General features: G+C 43.3%; 2 protein-coding genes across 2 annotated transcripts in view; one reads left to right on the forward strand and one right to left on the reverse strand.

The window, feature by feature from the left end:
• Cep76 (centrosomal protein 76kDa) overlaps positions 1 to 9664 on the forward strand; it is an 18488-nt gene extending 8824 nt beyond the window's left edge. The window contains exons 8-12 of the mRNA XM_005372555.2: positions 1738 to 1926; positions 4582 to 4748; positions 6256 to 6589; positions 8779 to 8996; positions 9424 to 9664. Coding sequence (XP_005372612.1) covers positions 1738 to 1926; positions 4582 to 4748; positions 6256 to 6589; positions 8779 to 8996; positions 9424 to 9562 — 1047 coding nt within the window. The 3' untranslated portion in view covers positions 9563 to 9664. The remainder of the gene's footprint in view (positions 1 to 1737; positions 1927 to 4581; positions 4749 to 6255; positions 6590 to 8778; positions 8997 to 9423) is intronic.
• Positions 9665 to 10287: 623 nt separating this feature from the next.
• Positions 10288 to 22447, reverse strand: LOC106148368 (translation initiation factor IF-2-like; the record flags this gene model as incomplete). The annotated part of the gene is given in 2 exon segments (XM_013513523.1): positions 10288 to 10755; positions 22299 to 22447. Coding segments are annotated over 2 exon segments (372 nt in total), but the record flags the coding sequence as incomplete, so codon positions are not given.

Genomic DNA, 22447 nt, shown 5'->3' on the forward strand with positions numbered 1-22447 from the left:
ACACCTAACATACTGTGTATACGCATTGAAAGTTGAAGCACATTGATACACCTAACATACTGTGTATACGCATTGAAAGTTGAAGCACATTGATATACCTAACATACTGTGTATAGTGGCTTAGCAACACAGTACACTGAAGAAAGGGAGTTGTTTGTAGATGTGATCCTGCGGCTGGGAGCTGCAGCTGCCCAGCCTGGAGAAATCCCATCCTCCTGTGTGTTACTAATTGAGATGAGAATACAAGATGCACAGAGCTTCTGCAGTGTTACAGAGTTGAGAAATTCTAAGTCTGGGACTGTGTGTATTATCTTTGATTCCATTTTTTCTTATTTCTTAACCACATTTTCTCTTTAACAGACTAACATAAAATGGTTGTTCCTTATTCTTTTTGTAACTTCTGAGGAATGAGTAATATGTTTTTATATGTATCTTCACCACCACATAGATGCCTCTCTATAAGTATAATGTAGTAAATGATTCCGATGGATGTTTCTTGTTCATCTGGCTTTACCCTACCTGTTCTTCCTAGATTGAGGACAGATGAAATGTGGTTCTATTTCTAGACAGGGAGCTTGGGAGTGAGGTCGCTGCTAGCTCATGTTGGGAAGGAGAGAAGTAGCTTCTGACTTGCCAGCAGTGCTGTCTGTGCCTTGAAAGACTGGGCTGGCAAGGTGGCAGCAGTGTCCACACGCGGGCAGGGTGGGCCAGTCAGTACACCGCTGCTCTGCTGTCTGTGTAGCAGCCGGAGGTGCAGGTACTTGCCACGCAAAGTCTGAGCCAGGTGGGGGTTGGGAGGCCAGACAAATGGCAGATGAAAGAAGGGGAAAGGTCTGGGATGCACAACGGCCCAGGTCCACCCCAGCACTGCAGACAATGGAGAGATGCGGTGTTACACTGCACAGCAGCGTGGCTGTAGATGACAATAGCGCACTGTGCGTTTTTAAAAAGCTAGAAGAAACCGGGCGTGGTGGCGCACGCCTGTAATCCCAGCACTTGGTAGGCTGAGGCAGGAGGATCGTTATGAGTTCAACACCAGCCTGGGCTACAAAGTGAGTTCAAGGCCAGCCTGAACTGCGTATCAAGACCCAGTCTCAAAAAGATAAAACAAAACAAAAAAGCTAGAAGAAAGGATTTTGAATATTTTCACCATAAAGACATGGTAGATGTTGGAGAAGCCATATCTACCCTGAGTTGAAACATCATGTGGTAGATGTTGGAGAACCCATATCTACCCTGAGTTGAAACATCACATGGTACCTCATAAATACATGCAATTTCTATGTATTGGTTAAGTTTAAATAAATAAATAAATAAATTCTAAAAGGAAAAATTTAAATCACTGCATATGGTTTTAGTGGCTTTCTTATGGAGCATAGCTGTAGCTTCCATTTCCTCATCAATGGAATGAACATAACGAGGGATGTTACTTGGGTTAAAAGAGAAGTTATATGCACAGCACTTCACAAGCTGGTGCTAGATGTAAGGGGAATGCTCATTGTTTGTCTCACATCAGTGTGTATCAGAAGAAGCTGGGCTGTCATAACTTCCTGTTTCCCAGACGCAGCGTGGACGCTCACCTGTGCTCCTTACTCAGCCCAAGCTCTCTCTGCAGAGCCAGTTTCTCCCTGCTCTTCACTCTTGGCTAAACTTGGCCAATGCAAATAAAAAGAGAAGTTGTTAAAATTGGGGATGACCAGTCCGTCACTCCAGATAATATCTCCCCCTTCCCTCTAGGATGAGAATGGCATAAACAGGCCAGTCTGTTCCTATGTGAAGCCACTTCGAGCTGGACGGCTGCTGGACACCCCAAGGCAGGCAGCAAGATTCGTGAATGTGCTCGGGTATGAGCGGGCCCCCGTGATTGGAGGAGGAGGTAAACAGGAGCAGTGGTGCACTCTGCTGGCCTTTCTCTGTAGGAACAAGGTACCACACACATCTTGCAGTGGAATGCTGTGCTCCTAGTCACTCTGTATTCATAATAGGCATGTAGATTACCTCAGTAATCTGTAATTACTAAGTAGGGCACCCGGCTGCCGGTGACCACAGCACCCTATCTACCCAGGAGGAAGGATTGTGAGGGCAGCCTGGGCTACATGGCAAGACCTTATCTGAAAATTAAAAAATAGTAAAAAGGGCTGAGGATGTGGCTTGGTGTAAAGACTTGAGTTCACCTGCTTACTGAGAGGTATGGAGAGAGTGAAAAGAGAAAAAAAAGAAAATTACCTATCATAAGCTTGCAAGTTAAATCGTGTTTTCACCATTTTTCAAAATGTTTATGTATCAGCACATAAAAAACCTGTCATTTTTCCATGTAGTTTCTTATTAAATTTTATGTGGTTTCTTTGTGGTAGTGATACTAAAATATTTGTCAAAAACAGAGGTGAAGAGCAACTTACCGACAGCACATGACCAGACCATGGTCTGTTGGCATAAGTCATGTGTCAGGAATTTGCTTAGGTCATGCGTATGTTCTTTTAAAGAGAAAATGACAATACAAATGGACATGGATTAAGTCCCTAGCACTACATGCACACAGACACGTGTGCACACCCAAAGATGGTTGTGAAGAACTATTCTGTACTGCGTGGCAGTGTGCTCAGTTATAAACACAAGTGCATTTGTACAAGTGTAAGAACTTGCATAAATTGATGCAGCTGTTGATTTTGCGGTACTGTGCACTGAGCTGCATCCCCAGTACTTTATTTTTTTAATTAATTAATTTATTTTTTGAGACACGTCTCACTAGGTAGTACAGGCTGGCCTTGAACTCACAGCGACCCATGTGTCCTGGCCTTCTAGAGAGCTGGGGTTTCAGGTGTGCCATCACATCCAGCTTGGTATTGAGCTTTCTGAAGCCTCGGTTTCAGTAAACTAACTGTAGTGATCATCTGAATTCTAAAAATAGAATGAGTGAGGCCATCTTTAACTCTTCGTCTGGTTGAAACAGAAAGAAAAATCTGTGGTTTTGTGTTAGTTTTACTTAGTCTGAGGGCGTATTAGTAGCTTGGCATTCACAAGGTAAAGCTTATACCAAAGCTTAAAAACACTTGGGTAAGAGGTCAGTTTGTCTATTGGGAAGAAGGTGTCTTACAGGCAGTTGAAAAGCAACCAGAACGGACTTACTGAGCTGTGGTTCCAAAAAGTTGTGTTGATGGATATGTTTTTAAAATTTCAGGTATAATAGGGATTATACATATTTGAAAGCATTATGTAAATAATTATGTTATAAATCAAATAATCAACCTTTTGGTTCAGTGTTTTAAAGAGAAAGCACCTTTTAAAGTAGTGAGTTGAAAAGTATATAAAATAGTTTTGTTGTACAAACATCATTACAATAGTAAAGGTGAAACTTCACCCATTATTCTAGTCCCAATTTATCAACTTTTTATATTTTTGGTTTTTTCCAGTATCTGTATCATTTTTCCGAGAGACAAATGACATTTTGTGTCCTGCTTTGTACTTTGACATACTGTGAGCATTTTTTGTGCTGCCTTCTTTATGATTTCCATCTCCAAATGACTCTTTGAAATTGTTTTGAATACAAGGTCTACTTACCTGTAACACACTTGCTCGTAGTCTTTTGATATTATCATAAATGAATTTTGGCATTGAATATTTTTATTCTCTTGAATTTTGTTTTTATGACAGAAATCTCAGGATAAAAGTAATGGATGTACGTTTGCCCCAAACTTTTTTATAAAGTCAGCATAATAAGGGTAAAACTCTGTTTTGTCTTTCAGTTAATTTAAAAAGAAAGAGCCTTTAATGCACACATTTTGGAGGGAAAGAAATTTTTCATACTAACACTCAGTAATTATTGCTACTATTCTTACATAATTATAGCCATAGTGTTGAGTATTTTAATTATTTTTTCATAGCACATAGTATCAGATATTGCCTTTGTGCAGTCTTTATACTTGTTTTTAAGTTGTGAAAGTAATCTAGCCGTATCAAAGAGAATTTGGAGGGACCAGGGATATAGCTCAGCAGCACAGTGCCTGCCTGGCAAGCACAAGGTCCTGAGTTCAATTTCCAGAGCCAAAAAAAGAAACAAAGAGAATTTGGAAAATAGGACATTATGTATAACCTACACTAATAGCCATTGTTGTCATTTTATTGGTTTTTCTCTCAGTTACTTTTCTGAGTGTATTTCCTTAAGTTATCATATGCAGATGCTATGACTCATTGGTTTAACTTGAGTGTTTTTCCATTTAATTACATGATTTATCAGCTTGTGTAGTTTTTTTATTCAGCTATTAAAATCTTCCTGTTTTTCTTTTGATGGTATGAGTTCTTTGTAGATTTTTGAACTTAAATATCCCTTTGTAACTTTTTGAGTCAAAGTATCCCTGTATGACTGGGATTTGTGAGCACTATGTAAAATAATTTAGGCTCTTCTAAAATTAGTTTGTTTCCCAGTTGATTCAGCTTAATAATTGGACTAATGATTAAAGGTTTAAAAAGTTGCTAATAAATTTTCATTGTAATTTCATTGTAATTTTCATTGTAATTTAAAATCTTGATCGAGGAAGGAAGTCAGGTGAAGAAATACTGATTTTGGTTCATTTTCTCCTCGAGGGTGATTGTGAAGACCATGCTAACCTCCTGTGCAGCCTCCTCCTTGGCTACGGTCTGGAAGCTTTTGTTTGTGTTGGTACTAAGGCCAAAGGGGTGCCGCATGCCTGGGTCATGACCTGTGGGACTGACGGCACCATCACCTTCTGGGAGAGTTTGACAGGACACAGGTGAGTCACCTGAGTTCATAAGGGTAGCAAAATGCAGAGTGTCTTTAGTTAGCTTTTCAGTGCTGAAAATCAAACTCAGGGCTTCATGCATGCTAGACAAGCATTCTTACCTCTTGGCTATACCCCCAGCCCCAAATATTTAGAATTTTACAGTATTTATTTGATGATACCTACAGGTGCATGTTTATAATGTTAGTTATTATAGTCTTTCTGAAGAGTATATAAGAAGTTACTTCAAGCTGGATATGGTGGCACACACCTGTAATCCTAGGTACTGCTCAGGAGGCTGAGGCAGGGGATTACTAGTTTGAAGCCAGCCTAACCATTTCAGCAATTTCTTTTTTTTTTTTTTTGGTTTTTCTCCGGTACCGGGAACCGAACTCACGACCTTGCGCTTGCCAGGCAGGCACTTTTGCCACTGAGCTAAATCCCCAGCCCTGCAATTTCCTATTTTAAAAGTGGCTGGGGATGAAACTCAATAGGAGAGCACTTGCCTAACAAGTGCAAAGCTCTGGGTTCAGTCCCCAGTACCACTGAGAAAAGAAAGAAAACTCACTTGTGGATGCTAAGTAAACAAGCTCTAAGAATATTTGTACCCTTAAAATTCATTACCAACATGATATCGGTAAAAAAATAATAATTGTAATTTTGTGCTTTTCTTCGGATGGTTGTCCTTCAGGCTGAAATAGAGTTCAAGTTGTAAATCATGGTTTGTCTTTGAAACTATAATGTGGGCACCATCTCCCTGTCAGAGAGTCCGCTGGACACTATCTGTCCCTGCCGTGAGGTCTGAGAGCCAAGTGCCCCTCTCCCCTAAAAGCACTCCTTAGCTTGTGTTGTGCCATTTCCAGTGCTTACTCTCTTTCGAGTGGTTGGCCGTTTTCCTTCCTCTTGCTCTGTTTTAAAGAGAAAAATAATAATAATAGTAAAACAGAGTTTCGAAACAGGTTAGTAGGACAGTTACAGTAATTAATGCATTGTGTCTGTGTTGCTTTAAATGCTGAGTGTTCTTACAGTGCATCCCTGAGCCTTCCGCACCTTTCCCTGCATCCTCGTTCTGCCTGGTTGATAACATTGCTTGTCTCTAGTAACGTGTAGCTGAATTATCTTGTGTTACTTGAAGTAAATTTTGTTGTTGTTTTTGTTGTTTGAGACAGCGTCTTGCTGTGTAGTCCAGGCCTCAAACGTGAGGTGATCCTCCTACCTCAGCCTCCAGAGTGCTGGGATTACCCCCATGTGCCATCATGCCCAATTTAAAATATCTTTACAATAGACAGTATATTATGGAGTCAGAGGAGTACAATTGGTTTCTGTATTACAGGATGTACCACATAATTAACAGAGTAATCCAAGTGTGAAATACAAAAAACAAGTATTAAACTCTAGACCTAGGAAGTAGGTTGAAAGCTGTAGCCTCTTACGAGTTAGAGCACACTTTTTCCCTATGGTAGGATGTTGGCTTATAACTTAAATTCTCCTTCCTTGAAATTATGATTTAATTTTGCAGGTACATCCACAAACCTACCAATCCTGATGAGCCTCCACTTGCTGAGCAACCCAAACCGCTGCACCCGTACCGAACAATTGGTTGTGTTTTCAATCATCAGATGTTCCTGGGCAATTGCCAGCCCTCTGATGCTGTGGAAACCTGTGTATTTGATTTGAATGATGAGTCCAAATGGAAACCCATGAGTGAGGAAGCAATTAAATCTGTTTGTGCTCCAGGAGCTACAACCTCCCTCCCGCCCTTCCCACCGCTGTGCGCGTCCACAGTGGACGCATCAGTGACCAGTAATGAAATTGAAATGCAGCTGAGGCTCCTGGTGTCCGAGCACAGGAAGGTGAGTCCTGGAAGTCATTGCAGCGTCATGCTTGTTGTCATGTGTTTGTTTAAGCTTTTGTTAAGTGTATGTGGTCATTCCAGTCATTATTCTAGCCCTGAAAATAGCAAATCCATTCCCTACCTTTATGAAGGTTATGGTTTTGAAAGCCGTTTTTCATGGACTCTACGTCCATGAGAGTTAAGTTCTGAGACTGAAAATTTTCCAAGTTTGCTGTTGGTTCTAGAGTTACTACTTCCTACTAGAAATGAAGAATGATGGATTCACATCTGAGAGTCAGGCTTCTCATGAATACGGTACCACCATTTGGATTTCCTCTTTCCGAAATAGTTTATTCAAATAACTGCACCATTAGAAATACGAGGTTACTCTTTCTTGTTTTCTTCCCCCTGGTTTGTTTCACTTCGTTTTGTTTCCCATTATAAGTAATGGGACAAGTGGGTGAGTGTAAAGTGATGTCTTCACTCTGGCTTCGTTTCCTTTCATTCTCCTTATTAGTCATGTGCATTTCATTATAAAGCACCTTGAGGAAGAGATAAAGAGCACTAATCAAAAAGGAAGAGAGTAATACATTTTAGGAGCATATATGGGGGTACAATCCAGTACTAGAATGCCTGTCTAGCATGTGCTACGTCCTGGGTTAGATCTGCAATACCAAAATCCGCCCCCCCGCAAAAAAAAGAGCAAGAGAAACTATCGAGAGACTGAATCCTTGAGGTAGAATAATTTATGTGGCAATACATATAACCCACAAAGGACTGAAGCCTAAAATTCCTATGGAAGATTCATTTCTGATTCCCTGGCATTCCCTGTTAGACTGCCCTGCTTGGGTGAGCTCTCTTTTCTGTTTGCCTTGAAGCTGGCAAAGACATACAGATACAATGTATGCTCTTGAGTTCCAAGTATATAGCTTTGGCCTCTAACATATTCTTTACTCATTTGCCAACTGGTAAAGCACTTAAATAGCAGTTTTGGAAAATCTAACATTCGTAGTAATTTCCCAGCAATGGGGTTGGTTGGGGCCCTAGTCCATTACACTACTGGAAGTGAATGCCCCACTATGCTCACTTGTGTTGCCTGGCAGCTTTGTTTCCTAAGGTTCTGCTGCAGATGAAAGCAGGATTGCTTACATTTGAAAAATTTACGCTCCATGGCTGATAAACAAGAGGCTTGGTTCTATTGGTGGTTGGGAAATGCAAATTAAAGCCAGGATGAGGATATCATTTTCCACCTATCCATCTAGTTGAAATAGATGCCGGTTAGTGGAACCTGAACCCAGTAAGTGGGATTCACATTTTACCACAGGCAGAGTGTACTTAGTCGATCATGGACCTTTGAGATTGCTTGTGACCAGCTGAAATCATGAAGATCTATTCTGATGATCAGAATAGTAAGGATTTCGAAACTTTTTAGTGATTGTGACTGGGTGGTTCTTTACATCGTGTCGCTGGACATCAGTCATTCATGGGGTGTTAGGTGGAATTCTGCTGGCTTTTTTTTTTTTTTTTGAGACAGGGTCTTGCTATGTAGGTCAGGCTGGCTTTAAACTCACTGTGTAGCCCAGGCTGGCCTTGAACTTGCAGCAATTCTCCTGCCTCAGCCTCCCGAGTGCTGAGATTATAGGCGTGCGCCACTATGCCTGGCTGTGCTGGCCACAGAACACGTGCTGAGCTCCCTGGTGGCCTGGTATCTTCTGCTTGTCTTCCGCAGTGCAGCAGTTAGTGCCTTTTAGATATGAAGTGCTCATATCTGTAGTCGTGGCTGAGTGGTTAAGGTGATGGACTAGATATGAAATGTTCAGTAGGTATTCTAGTTTAAATATATGCACAGTGAATTTCTTCATACTGCAGGTGAGTGTATACAGATTCAGTCTTGCTAAACTCATAAATAAGAGTATGTTTAAAATTCATGGATCCTGTTTTCCAAATTAGGAGTATTCCATGTGGTCTCCTTTAGTAGATATTTCTAAAGTGAAGGACACGAAGCCTTCCATTTGGTTATTGCTAAGAAATGAAATCTGTTAGTTCCTTCTATGTTTATTTCTGTGAATTCATTGAATAATTAATTGGAAGGTTGCAAAATTATAATAGTGTCTAAAAATCCTGGCATCCATTAAAATAATCAAAATTTGTATTTATTTGGTTTTAAAATATTAGAATGTTGCTCTTTTTCTTTTTTGATTGCTACAGGATCTAGGCCTCACCACCGTGTGGGAAGATCAGCTTTCCTACCTTTTGTCGCCAGCGCTGGCCTCCTATGAGTTTGAGCGCACAACGAGCATATCTGCGGGCAACGAGGAGTTTCAGGATGCCATCAGGAGGGCTGTGCCAGATGGGCACACATTTAAGGGTTTCCCGATCCACTTCGTGTATAGAAATGCAAGGCGCGCGTTCGCCACGTGTCTTCGGTAAGCTATGCTTTCTGGAGGCCGAAGTGTTTGGGCTTAGGAATCTGCCCAAGGAGACTGGCAGGAGTCACTGGCAGTCTGGCAGTTACTGGATGACAGCAAGACCCTGGGGCACTTTACAGTGGCTCCCTCCTTACTGAGGGTGTGGCTCTATTGGTCTGAGGTGTAGCCCTAGATTGGTTGGGGGAGTTTTCCTAGTGATTCGGGTGCAGTTGAGGATCTCTGAGCTTATCTAGTGGCATTTTTTAAATTTATAGGTTGTGTGGAAATAATTTATAGTCTGCATAGCTCAACCAAAATTACTGAGCCATTGATAGCAGACACAGGCTTTTAAAATATTTAAATACTTATTTAAAAATACTTAGTTGGACATAGGAAAGTAAACCCTGTGGTCACCTCCATGGAGTGAATTTTCTTTCTCATGCAGCTCCCCTTTCTGTGAAGAAATAATCTGTTGCCGTGGAGACCAAGTGCGGCTGGCGGTGCGCGTCCGTGTGTTCACTTATCCTGAGTCTGCGTGTGCTGTTTGGATCATGTTCGCTTGTAAATATCGCTCTGTGTTATAGGACTAACATTGCCGCAAGAATTATATGTACATTTTATTGGAGTTTTCCACATTGTACATTACTACCTGTTGGAGGTTTCTTTAAAATCACAGTCTAGCTTGAGTGTCATATTTCAGTTTTGTATAGATGTTTTAAAATAATCATGTGTGTATTTAAAAATTAAAGATAAAAAGTGTTTAAATCTTAGCTGAATTAAGTATAAATTAAGTGTATATTATATTTTAATAAATGCTGCTTTGTCTATAGGTATCCTGTAGTTTAAATATGAATATAAAATTTATAGCTGGGTGTGGTAGAACATGCCTGTAATCCCAGCTGAAGAAGGCTGAAGCAGGAGGATAACTGCAAGTTCAAGGTTAGCCTGGGCTACAAAGTGAGTTCTAGGCCAGCCTGAACTGCATAGCGAGACCGTCTCAAAAAGACAAAAAAAAATTTTTACTCAATTTTTTAACACTAATAAGTAATCAGAAGTGTTTGTCTAGTAAGATCAAAATGATTATTGTTTTTCATAGATGAGTGATAATATTTTACACAAATTAGGAGAAATTAACTTTACAATGGACTTACTACATGGGTGAAAATACATTTTGCTGAGTCATCCCTTTTGTGGGTCACCTAAGATGCTAGGGATATTTGAGATTTTCCAGAAATGTATGAGACTTTGAAGTAAGAGCAGGAAAAAATGGAGAAGCATGAATAACAAAGCTCACATGAAAGTACATGGATAACTTACAAATATTTATTAAAAAAATGAATTGAGTGTTTTAGAAAAAAATGGTTTGTGCCCCTAAGTGTTTTCGGTAATTAACAGTAGTAGTGTGTCCCTGATTTCAGTGGTCAAAAGATGGATTTCTGTATGGGTTTCGCCTTCCAAAACCAATGTTTGCTTTCTTTTTTGTTGTGTGAATAAGTGAGAGCCATGTGTGAGGCCACGGGGACAGGTGTGTGCGTGGCTCCACGCTTGTTCATTTTACCGTGGAGCGAGTTTTAAAAGTTGGTTTTCAGGGAGCAGAATTAAGCATGAACATGAGCCGCAGTTGAGCGTGTGAGAAGCTGTGGCACGGGCGCGGGTGTGCTGTCCCCTGGGCTCTCTGCAGTCTGCGGCCGCGCCGCTCCCGGCTGTGCTGGCGTGGGCTTGCTGCCGAGGGCACCTGGCTCTGCAGTTCCGCTTCAGTCTTCCACTTGTCAGTCTCCTGAGGGGTGAGCACATACCAGTTGGCTAAGATACTCCTTTCGGTACTTTCATTCACTACTGCAAAGAGAGTGCTTTTGTTTCTAAAAATTAAAAATATGTTACACTTTCTATTTTCTGTGTATAATGAATATGATTTACCTTGTTTTAAAAGTCTAAAGACATTACTCATCAATTTTCACTGAAAAAATTGTCATTGAAAATGATAATCAGATGTTTCTTGTAGGCTGACATGACTTTAGAGAATTCATAAGAATGAAGACATTTTATCTGTTGCCAGAATTACACATAACGCTATCAACAGCGAACACTGCTTGTAACTTCCGACTTGTGACAAACTGTAAGGCACACACTGAGGCAGACTGCGTTGTGACCCCGGCTGTGCTTCTGCCTTACTGTTCACATGACGTATGTTTCAAACGTGCTTTGGGTATAAATGTTAAAATAAATTTGCTTCTTAGGCACTTTAATAGTGTTGCATCACTGTTCTTTAAGATGGTTGGCTGCACGCAAGTGCTTCAATGAATTATCACTAGAATGCCGCTAAAAATAATTTTCAGTAATTAAATGTACCATGTATATTTAGCTGTCATAGTTATTTTTCTATTAAAATGTAAACACTTTTATATAATGTCTCTAATGTGTTCTTGTTTTTGACAATTTGTAGACAACTCTCCATGATAGGTATTTTATGTATATGTGTATTGATTTAGTAGGAGAACATTGGCGAGCATGTGGCTCGGGTAGAGTGCGTAGCATGTGCGAGGCCCTGGGTTCACTTCCCAGCACCACCAGAATAAACACACTTTGAATAGTAGAAAAATACCAGAAACTTAATGTTTCATTACTCAAGCATGAACCTATTGAATAAAACTTCCATTCAGTTTCAACTAACTAAACACCAAAAGTGCCTTCAGACTTTTTCTAGTAGTTAGCTAGGGGTACATCTTCAGCCAAGATCTGCAAAGTCATAGTTATAACCTGACAGTGTTGGGAAGTGCAAACATTTGAAGCCCATTTTTCTACTGCTTAATAACGAGCTCGAGCCAAAGTACAGGCTCATAAAGAGACTTTTCATGATGGGAATATTGCTCATGAAAGTAACATTCTAAGCTAGATATCTGAGGATCCAGAGGTAGTTATGAACCATCAATTTTTTAAATATTCATCCGATTTCATGCCCTCCTAAGCCTCCCGCCAAAAAACAAGATCCTATAGTACTGTGGTTTACAGTTTGATAATTCTTTCATTGACGGCAGTGTAACAGTTTCGCACCTTTTAGTCAAGTAGATAAATAGATGATGTTTTTTAAACATGGACTTTTGTAGCAATGAAAGTAGCATTACTTTGCAGTTGGTATTTGAGGAACAATGAAATTAGGGTGTACTGTATAAATAAAACCATAAAATATCCAAACATAAGCTAGAAAGCAGGATCCTGTTTTGAAGAACCTTAACATGTTTATGGCCTGGTGCACTTAAAGCACAAGTTCACTCACACCCTTTAGAGCATTTAAATATGGGCACTGAATGTTTAACATTTTTCCTGGATTTGATTGGCTTACTGTTCGTAACTGCACTTCGAGTTGTTCATGGTTAGCCACGTGACCTGACGTAGAAGTCATGGTTTTAGAAGGGAAGGGGAGGGCCCGTTCACTGGCAGTTCACATACATTTTTATGAAGTGAGAGAGTTATGATGCTGCTGAACTTACACTGGCATGACTACTCCCCACCCGAACACGTCTAGTGATTTTGAAAGTATGTAGTGGTTTGGGGCCTTTTTATTATTGTTCGCATTTGGTCAAAACTAGAGTTTATTTCTCTTCTCTCTTTTCAGATGTCAAGTGGCTTATGACCTAGAATTGTAAAATTTTGGACTTGAAAGAAATCTTAGGGCTTTACTTAATTTATATGTAAGTGAAATGGAGGTCCAGAGAAGTTTCCTGCCCAAAGATACTATGTATCTCTAGTAGGGGGCCTAGGGTTACAGTTGTGACTTGACATTGTTTTTTGTGTAACTCACTGTGCACAAATGTGTTTTCTCTGCGCAGAGACGGCACAGGTATGACCACATCTCTAATCGGTGGTGCCATAGCGACCATCTTCTCCACAAAGCATTGCTCTTGTCGCTTGGGCTGACATCCCAGCTCTGTCTCTCACCTTACTGTTGGTCTCATGAGGTAGGAATATGGCTGGCATCTGTCCCTTATGGCACCTGTCAGTCACGAGCAAATTCACAGCAGTGAAGTCCCCGGCCAGAGGAGGTGGGCCAGGCAGCCGAGGCCAGGGAGGGTGACAGCCCGAGGTTCCTGGTGCATGGTAGCTTAACAGAAGTGTGTGGGTACCCGAGAGCGTCAGGGACAGGCACTGAGGCTGTACCTGCTCCTGTGCTGTTCAGTCTGTGCTCTGACAGAATCCGAGACTCATTTCCATGTCGACTGTAACAACCCAGCCATTTACTTTCCTGAAATCCTTCGTCAGTATGTATGGGGAGGGCGTGGTAACTCAAGAAGATTCTCAGAAGTTACAAAAGTTGCAGGATTCAAATATGAGCAAACTTCATCAGCAACTTAAAAACTTGAATGTCTATTGAGGTATAATTTACACACTATGCAATTAAAATTTATAGTGCTGTGTAGAATACTGATATTTGCAAACTACTAATTTTAGAACATTTTTCTTCATCTTTTTTTTTTTTGTACCGGGAATCACACTCAGGACCTTGCACTTGCCAGGTAGGCACTTGTGCCACTGAGTTACATCCCCGGCCCCTTTTCCTTCATCTCAAAAAAACCTTGCATCTTAGCTATTATTCCCTATCTGCACATATCCCAACCCCAGCCCTAAGCGGCCACTACCCTCTATCTCTGGATTTCCTATTCTGGACTTCACAGAGTGGAATAATATATGTCTTTTGACACGGGCGTCTCGTGTGTGGAGTAACGCATTTAAGGGTCATCCACGTGGTGGCCTGTGTCGTGATGAGCACTGGCCCACTGCACGGTGCCGTGTTCTTGACCTGTCTGTCAGCACTGGACACCTCGGTTATTTCTCCCTCTGCCCATTATGAGCAGCGCTGCTGTAGACGTGCGTACAACTTCTTGTGTGAACACTTGCTGTCATTTCTCTGGGTGTGCACGTGTTAGCTGAGGGATTGCTGAGCTGTAAGCTTCAGCATTTTGGTAAACTGGCAGTTTTTCGAAGTGGCTGCAGTGTTTCATCCTCCCACTGATTTCGATACATCCTTTCAACTCCTGATTTATTTTGTTTCTTAAATTGTTTTAAATTTTTTTTTGTTTTGCAGCACTGTGTACGGAACCCAGAGCCTTGCAGGTGTGCAGGCGCTGAGCTCACCTCCCAGCCAATGCTGGCTTACTTTGTTTTTCCAGCCAGTTGTCGCCTGACTTCGTTCCCACCATCCTAGGAGGTTCTGCGATTTTGATCAGGATTCCATGATCCCCAGTGACACTGACCGTCTTTCCCTGTGTGTTTTGGCTTGGTTTATTTTGGAGTAATGTCTCTTCAGATTATTTGCCTATTTTTACTTGGGTTATTTCTCTTTACTGAGTGGAAGTTCTTTACATAATTAAACACACATCCCTTATCAACTGTGATTTGTAAATATTTTCTTCTGTGGATTGTCTCTCTGTTTTTTTCTTTTTTTCTTTTTTTTTTGTCTTTATGAAGTTCAGGCTGGGTTTGAGCTCGCTTTGTAACGTAGGCTGGCCTCAAACTCGCAATGATCCTCCTGCCTCAACCTCCCGAGTGCTGGGATTACAGGCATGCACCACCACACCCAGCTATTTTCTTGATGATATCTTTTGAAGTACATAAGTTTAAAAACTTTCTTTTGTTATTTGTTTTTGAGACAGAGTCTAACTATGTAGTTCAGGTTGGCCATGAACTCACTATGTAGTTCAGGCTGGCCTTGAATTTGCAGGGATCCTCCTGCCTCAGTCTTCCAAGTGCTGGGTTGGGGGGGCGGTTTGCAGGTGTGCACCACCATGCCAGGCAAAAGTTTTTAATTTTGATAAAGTCCAATGTAGTTTTTTTTGTGGCTTATGGTTTTGGTGTCATATTTAAGAATCCATGGCCGAATGCAGAGTTGCAAAGGTTTACCTGTTTTCTCAAAGTTTTAGCCTTATCTCTCACACTTAAGTCTTCCATCCATTTTCAGTTAATTTTTATATATGGTGTGAGGTAAGGGTCCACATTCTTTTGTATGTGCATACCAGGTTGTAACAGCATGTGTTTTTGGAAACCTTTCCTGTGGATGCTCAAGCAAGAAAATGTCTGAGTAACATCAGTAAAGCTGATAATGTGATATACTGCATAATGAAGTGCAGTAGAACCTGACAAACATCCTTGTTGAAATCATTTACCTCATCTAATATGCCTCTTCAGAACCTGTGATTTAAAAAGAAAACACAAAAGCACAACTCTTCCTAGAGGCTGAATTTGCTAAATGCAGTTTCAGCGTCTGTCCGTATCACAGGGTTAGGTCTTTTCAGAGTTTTTGTTTTCTGCCCTGTTTTGAAGTCCTGAGACCCCCCCAGTTTGCAAAGCTTGCTCTTTTGAGTTCATCTCACTAAATCCATTTGCTGTCTCATTTTGTTCCTCAGTTATTTCTTTACCTGCAGGGGAAGCAGATTCTCCTTTTTCTAATTTTGGGCGCATTTCGTGGAGCTTGATAGCAGCTTTGTCCGCTAGGTTATGATTTGAGATCTTTCTTTCTCCTTCAGGTGTGCGATACCTTTCCCCTTGGCACTCTGAAGATGTATCCATTAGTCTTATGTTGTACGTCTCGTTACTGTGGTTCATTTTCATTCATCTTGAAGTACTTCCTGATTTCTCTTTTGATTTCTTTTTCAATCTGCTGGTCACTCAGGAGTGTGTTATTAACTTTTCCACCCTGCCCCCTGCTACTGTGGTCAGGGATCATAATTTGTTTTATTTCTGTCCATTTATTTAAAAGGTGAGGCTTGTTTTATGGCCCACCGTATCGTCTGGAGAGTGTCCCATGTGCACCTGAGAGGAGTCCCTGCTGTCTGTCTCTGAGCAGAGCGTTCCGCACGTCCTTGGCAGGGAGGGCTGGCTGAGCAGGGTCAGGGTTAGTGTGGTCATGTGTTCCTTGCTGACCCTGCCTCCTCCTACGCCCACAGTTACAGTTGAAGTCTGCCTGGGCTGCCTGTGCTTCTCCCTGCACTTGCCAGTGTTTGCTCCATGAATCTGGGCGTTCTGTTCCGTATGACTGCCAAGCCTCTGGGTTGACCCTGTCCTCAGTATCAAATGTTACAGCCTGTTTGTCTGTACTGAGAGGCACTCTAGCTCTCTGGATGCTGTTTCTTTTTTTTTTTTTTCCCGGTACTGGGAATTGAACTCACGACCTTGGCTTGCCAGGCAGGCACTGTTGCACTGAGCCAAATCCCCAGCCCCTCTGCCCGCTGTTTCCTTGGTTGCACCATCTCCCAGCCTTTACTTTTCAGTTGATCTTCGCCTTGGGATCTGAGCTGTGTCTTCTCTACATGACACAGAATAGACTCTTTCTGTTGTTTTGTTTTTGCATTCTGACAGTGTCTGCCTTTTGATGGGAGTGTTCAGTCCATGCATGTTCAGGTTAGGAGTACAGCTCTTGGGAGAGTTGTTTTTCGGGTGTGGGAGGCCCTATGCTCATCCCCAATCCCCTCCTCCCCCAAATCCATTCACGTTCAGCGCTCTTACTGGTGTAGTTGGATTCAGGACTCTCATTTTACTTTATTTAGTCTCAGGCCTTTTTGTGGATGTATTTTAATGTGGCACTTCACTTTCTTGACTTTATCACTGTGTTTTGCAGGGGTGCTCTCGGGTTTCCCATACATATTTTATCAGACTCACCTTCAGATTTGAACTAGCTTAATTCCAGTGACACATGAAACTCGTATTTTTAACATTAATCTTATAATTTTCTTATCTTTATGGTGCTAAGTGTTAAACCCAAGGCCTTTGCACTGAGTCACATCCCTTCCCTTATTTTTCATGTTGACACGGGGTCTCACTGAGTCACGGTCAGCCAGGCCGGGCTCCAGCTGTGCTCCTCCCGCTCCGTCCTCTGGAGTGCTGGGTTACTCTGGTGCCACCGTCCTCAGCTGGGCATGGTGCTCTGCACAAGCCCTGATTACCTTTAATGGCATATGTTATTAAAATTGCTATCTTTGGACTAGTTAGAAATGTTAGAATTTTCAGTTGTTTATAAATCTGAGTATAAGGACTAGCTAAATAGCTTGTACCTATAAGAAAAAAAATCAATTAAAAAGTTACTTTGCTGTAATCTTCCCTGACAATATTAGGTTCTTTTTAAAGGATAGTTTCAGCATTAAAGTGTTTTGAAAGATCTTTAAGTGCTATACTTGCAAACTGTGCACTGTAGCAAGTGCAGTCATTTGGTCCGCTGCCTCCTCTCTGAAAGGTCTGTTTGTGCTGCGAGCTGCACGTGGGACGCAGGTGCAGGTTTCTGGGGGCCCTGGTCAGTTGCGGGGCAGCAAACCTCCTGCACCTGGGCTCACAGTGAACCTGATGCTGGGTGCAGGCCTGCCGGAAGCTATGGCTAGGGGTAGATTACCTTTGGAGAGCTTTTAACAGATGACAGATTTCTACTGGTTATTTTGTAAACTTTTCCTCATAGCTACATTACACAATTTTCAGGTGCTCTGAAAGATTTTTATTTGAATGGTTTTTGTTTTGTTTTTTGGTACTGGGAATCGAACTCACGACCTCAGGCTTACCAGGCAAGCGATTATGCCACTGAGCTACATCCCCGGCCCCTTAAATGTTAATATGATTGATTTACTTTAAAATCAAGTGACACTGTACTGCGGGCTTTTGTCACGTGTACTTTTGGGGGATGCCATGCTGTCTCTCAAGAGAAGTAGAGGTATAGCGAGGGGAGGCTGAGACTTCAGGGTCCCTAGAGTGCGTGTAGGAGTGAGTGGAGTGTAAGTGAATGTTCTGGATTCTGTGGGTTAAATCGGAGTAAAGGTTGTGAACAGATGGCCTGACTTACACAGGCAGTCACTTTAGAGCTTTGCTGTACCAAAGATAAACTGGCCCAGGGTTTATAATCCTACAACATAAATAAAATTAAAAATTTTTTAAAAATCTGCTAAAGGGAAAAAAACAAGGTGGAGGTGGGAGGCTGTGGATTTGAAGCTAGTCTGGGCAACTGAGTGAAACATCTGTCTCAGAATAAAGTTCTGTAAGCGGGCTGGAGATGTAGCTCGATGGAAGGGCACACAGAAGAGTGAAGCCCTGGGTTCAATCCCCAGCCCCGCCGAACATCAGTAGTACTGTAGTGCCCGGAGCTACGTTTCAGTGCTCTCCTGTGGCCCCAGGCTGAGCTCTGAGGCTCCGGGTATGGGCTTCACCGGCAGTGGCTCCCTCTGACGTCTCCCGAGGGTGACAACTGCTGGGCAGGAGCCTAGGGAGCCCTCGGCTCCTGACCTGCACAGGGAGGCTGGGGACCCAGGCTTCAGGGCAGTTCTGGGAAAGGCAGCGTGGAAGCAGAGGGAACAGAGCCCCCCATGCCTCCCCGGCAGGTGAGCTCCCTAGAATGTGCCTCACCCATGACCTACCTGGATCAGAGGAAGCGTTTCTGGCAGGTCACACGCTGACCTCGGGCTGGAGCCTCTCACAAGGTCAGAGAGGGACAGCACCAAGAGGCGCTCCAGACCTTTCCAAACACAAAAAGGTGATCTTTTCAAGATCAGCAATTGCAAGCCATGGAGGCGGAAAAGAGCACTTTAGATTTGTCTCACTGGTCTGAAAACGGGTTGCCTTCAACTTGCACAACTCAAACCTCTTGGGTTTCTTAAAGTTTTATTGAGAGTTCTCCATCGTACAGCAATTGTCTAACGCCAAAAGTTTTTGTTTTATTTTCTATCTCCATTGGAATAAAAAAGCTGGCTGGGTGTGGTGGCACACACCTGTAGTCCCAACTACTTGGGAGGCTGAGGCAGGAGGGTCACTGGAGCGCATAGGTTCCAGACCAGCCTGGGCAACAGCTGTGTTCCCCTCTCAAACAAACTAACAAACAGAACACAAAAAGAAGTAAATATTACTTTTTGAAATCTGATGAGAATTAGGCAGTGTGGCTAAAAAACAGCACTTAAAATGTTTGTTACAGGAAATGTACTTGAATTACCTCTGGCCACTAATGGTAATTTGGGGAAAGTCTTTTAACCTTTTCATAATCCAGTGTTCCCATACATAAAATACAGGACTGGCCTAAAACTGGGATCTATGAACTATTTTCCAAACTGAGTCTTCTTGGTGGACGCTAAATCATTCTACATTCATTCAGAAGCAGAACATCATATTGTTTTAAAAGTAAGCATTGCTTCAAAGGGGAAACACAGTGAGAAGGGGAAACATTTGGCTTAGTATTTCCCAGAGATTCCTTTATGTAAGTTATGCTGTTCCTCTGACCTCAGTTTTTATCCCATCAATATCTGGGTAAATTTATAATTGATGCTACAGAATGAACATGTTGAGGAAAACACTGGCTTGTGATTTACTTAGTAAAGGATGTGAGTGGATATTTCTAAGTATCTTTCAACAAATACATTTTCCATAAGAAAGAAAAAGTTAACTCAAAATTTAGACCAGAGGAAGCCAATTTTGCTCTGTTCTTACCTGATCTGTGCATTTCTAGCTCTGAGTGAAAGGTGATGGAGCCAAGGACTTTGCCTGTGCGGGGCAAGTACCCTGTCACTGAGCTGCACCCCAGCCCATTATGACTGATTTAAAGATTACCGCCTCATGTCCAGTCTAGTCATACCGCACTGGGATTGTTAATGGCGTTTGGCCTTCAAGGAGCAGTCCCTGGCAACCCTCCGATGGGGCCGGAAGCACCCAGGCCCCTTGACAGGGTGGCTTGGATTCAAGCAGCCGTGGGGAAGTCTGAATGCCAGAGAATTCACAACACCACTGGTGCCACACAGGATTTCAGGTGAAGGGCATAAGTCACCAGTCTGAACAAGCTCACTGTCGTGGTCTGGGGGATACTGCAAGGGGAACAATATAATACAGGACACAAATTTTATAAGATTATTTATAGTAGTCACCCAAAGACTCATATACAAGAGAGGGCAGGATCCCACGATAATGTCCTGTAGGAGTCCAGCTGAAGACCTAGAGCCCATGACAACATCTCACACAGGCCTGTTTCTCAGATCTGCACTGGGAAGGCCCAAAGGTCGGTGGTGGAATCTAGAAAGTCTGTGCCAGCAGGATGAAGGATCTGTGCCAGCAGGCTGAGGGATCTACACTGGAGCCGGGAAGTGATGCTCAAAGTAAGAACCAAAGCTCCCCTGAAAGGTACCACAGCCATCCTGAGCAACAGTGAGGTCCTGAGCTCCTCCGATGATGAAGACAGCTGCGTTCCCGTCAGGAAAGCCAATGCAGCAAGCCTCTCCAGGAGACTGGCAGTGCACCATCTTCCTTTGGGAGCCAGGAAGTGATGCTCAGAGTGAGGACCAGAGCTCTCCCAAAGTGAACCAAAGACATTCTCAGTGCCAACAAGGTCCTGAGCTCCTTGGAGGATGAAAACAGCCAAGTTCATGAGGAAAGCCAGCTTGACAAGCTCCTCCAATAGAACCAACAGCTCCTTACAGCTTCTCCCAGCTCCCAACAGCCTCCATCTTCTTCTCCAGTTCTGCCTCTTACGCTGCTGGCAACAGTCCCCAGGTGGGCCTCCCACCCAGCACCACACTCACTCAGTTCACCTGGGGGTTGTAAGCTGACCACCAGTTGTCAATCTACCACACGCATGTATCCATGAATGTTAATACAGCGCCTGTGTTTTCTGCTCTCCTGCTGGCCGGAAGGAGGGGCAAGTGTGGGGACCTCCTCCTCACTCTGCAAGTAGCAGGCAGAACTGAGCTGCCAGGAGCCCGGAGTTCCATGCCCCCCTTTCACGTCCAAGCCTCACCTGTCATCCTGCAGTGGAACTTTGTACTGTGTAGACAGGGATGGAGATGCCTTACTTTGAAGGTACTAAGACAGTGCTCTACATGTCTGAGGTATTATAATTATGGGTAATGAAAATTTAGGTCATAACAAAGAAATGCTGTTCTAGTTCTTCCCACTGCTGCCCTCTTCTAGGTGAACGTGCCTCCTAGGAGCAGCTGTCTGGAGTAGCTGGGGTGAGTGGAGGCTGCAAAGATGGCTGTGATCCCTGAGGCAGAGCAGCAGCGGGCATGGAGCTCCTTTATTCTACAAAAATGGTAAGTACATATAAGGGAAAAGCCAAGGTTCCATTTTTAAGTAAACACATCAGATTAATGAAAATGAAAATTGTATTTTGAGAAACATATGCCATCATTTTTCACAGATCTCTCAGCACTTGGAAAGAGATGTTGAAATGTTGATTTGAACTGTCAGACATTTTAATTACATCGGTCAATTTTTGAAAAGTTGTAATAACAATAAAACCAGTGGCAACAGTTGGTACAAAAGACAGTGAACGATAAAGACATCTGAAACTGCGAACTGAAAGTGAGAAAGCAGAATTTTCCAGACAAGTGCAGGGTCTCAAGATGAGGGGATGAAGATGTGTTAGCTCTCCCTGGATGTGAGGAAAGGGTTTTGAGGAGACTTACTCGGCTCATGGTTGCAGAGGGTTCTGTCTGTGGCTTAGGACACGGAGGTGGCGGAGCCCTGTTCACCTCCCGGCCCCTGGCAAGAAGAGGGAGGAAGGGGCCCAACACCCCCTCCAAGGGCACGTGCCTCTGACCCCTTCCTCCACCCAGGCCCTGCACCTAAGGCTCCAGCAACAGTGCTCCGCCGGGGACCAAGCCCGCAGCACCGGAGTTGGCGCAGCGCACTGAAGGTCCAACTACCACAGTCAGGGTACAAAGTTTCGCCGGGTACAAAAACTATGTCGAAGTTAGAATTACACCTTCTTTGCACAGAAAGCTCCCAAGGGAAAAGATTTACTATCCCACACCACAGCCATGGATTTCTGTGTCACCAAAGGCCTTGGACGGCACATAATCGTCCTGTGACTCAGGACCATCAAGTTTTCCCTCTCAGGTCCGGAGATACAGCTCAGCGGCATAAGCACTTGCCTGGCAAGCCTGAGGTCATGAGTTCGATTCCCGGTATGAAAAAAAAAAAGGAAAGTTTTCCTTCTCAAAATGTGCTTATGTTTTTTAAAAATTATCACTTGGGAAAGGAAAAAAATCCTAGTGCAGCTTGTTTTTACGGTGAGGCTCGGAATTTCCTTTCTGCCTCTCCCCTCCCTCGGTCCTCCGCACATGCACGCGCGGCCTGGGCATCGCCGGGCGGCCGCAGGGGTGCGCGTGGAGCCGTCCCCGCGCCGGCACACCGCGCCGCCAGCAGAGGGCGCTGCGGCACGCGAACGCGGGCCGCGCAGCGACTGTTGCCGCGTCCTTCAAACGGTTTGCAAGCTTTGCGAGCTTCCGAAATGCGCGCAGAATCTAAACTTTTAAAATAGCAAACTGTGAGAATGTCTGTTTATGGCTTTGATCAAAGAGGGTGCAGTCTCACCTGATCTGAGAGCCCGGCCTGTCCGGGCCCGGCGCGCACAGCTCCCCGGGGAGAGCGAACTGCCCCGCGGAGCGCTGCCCCGCCGGCGGGGTCTCGGGCCTTTGCTCCCCCTGTGCCTGCTGGCCGGCTGCCGTGCGCAGCCCCGCGCG

This window comes from Chinchilla lanigera, unplaced genomic scaffold (assembly GCF_000276665.1).
Source record: "Chinchilla lanigera isolate Chin_1 unplaced genomic scaffold, ChiLan1.0 scaffold00001, whole genome shotgun sequence".
In the NCBI taxonomy this organism is placed as follows: Eukaryota; Metazoa; Chordata; class Mammalia; order Rodentia; family Chinchillidae; genus Chinchilla; species Chinchilla lanigera.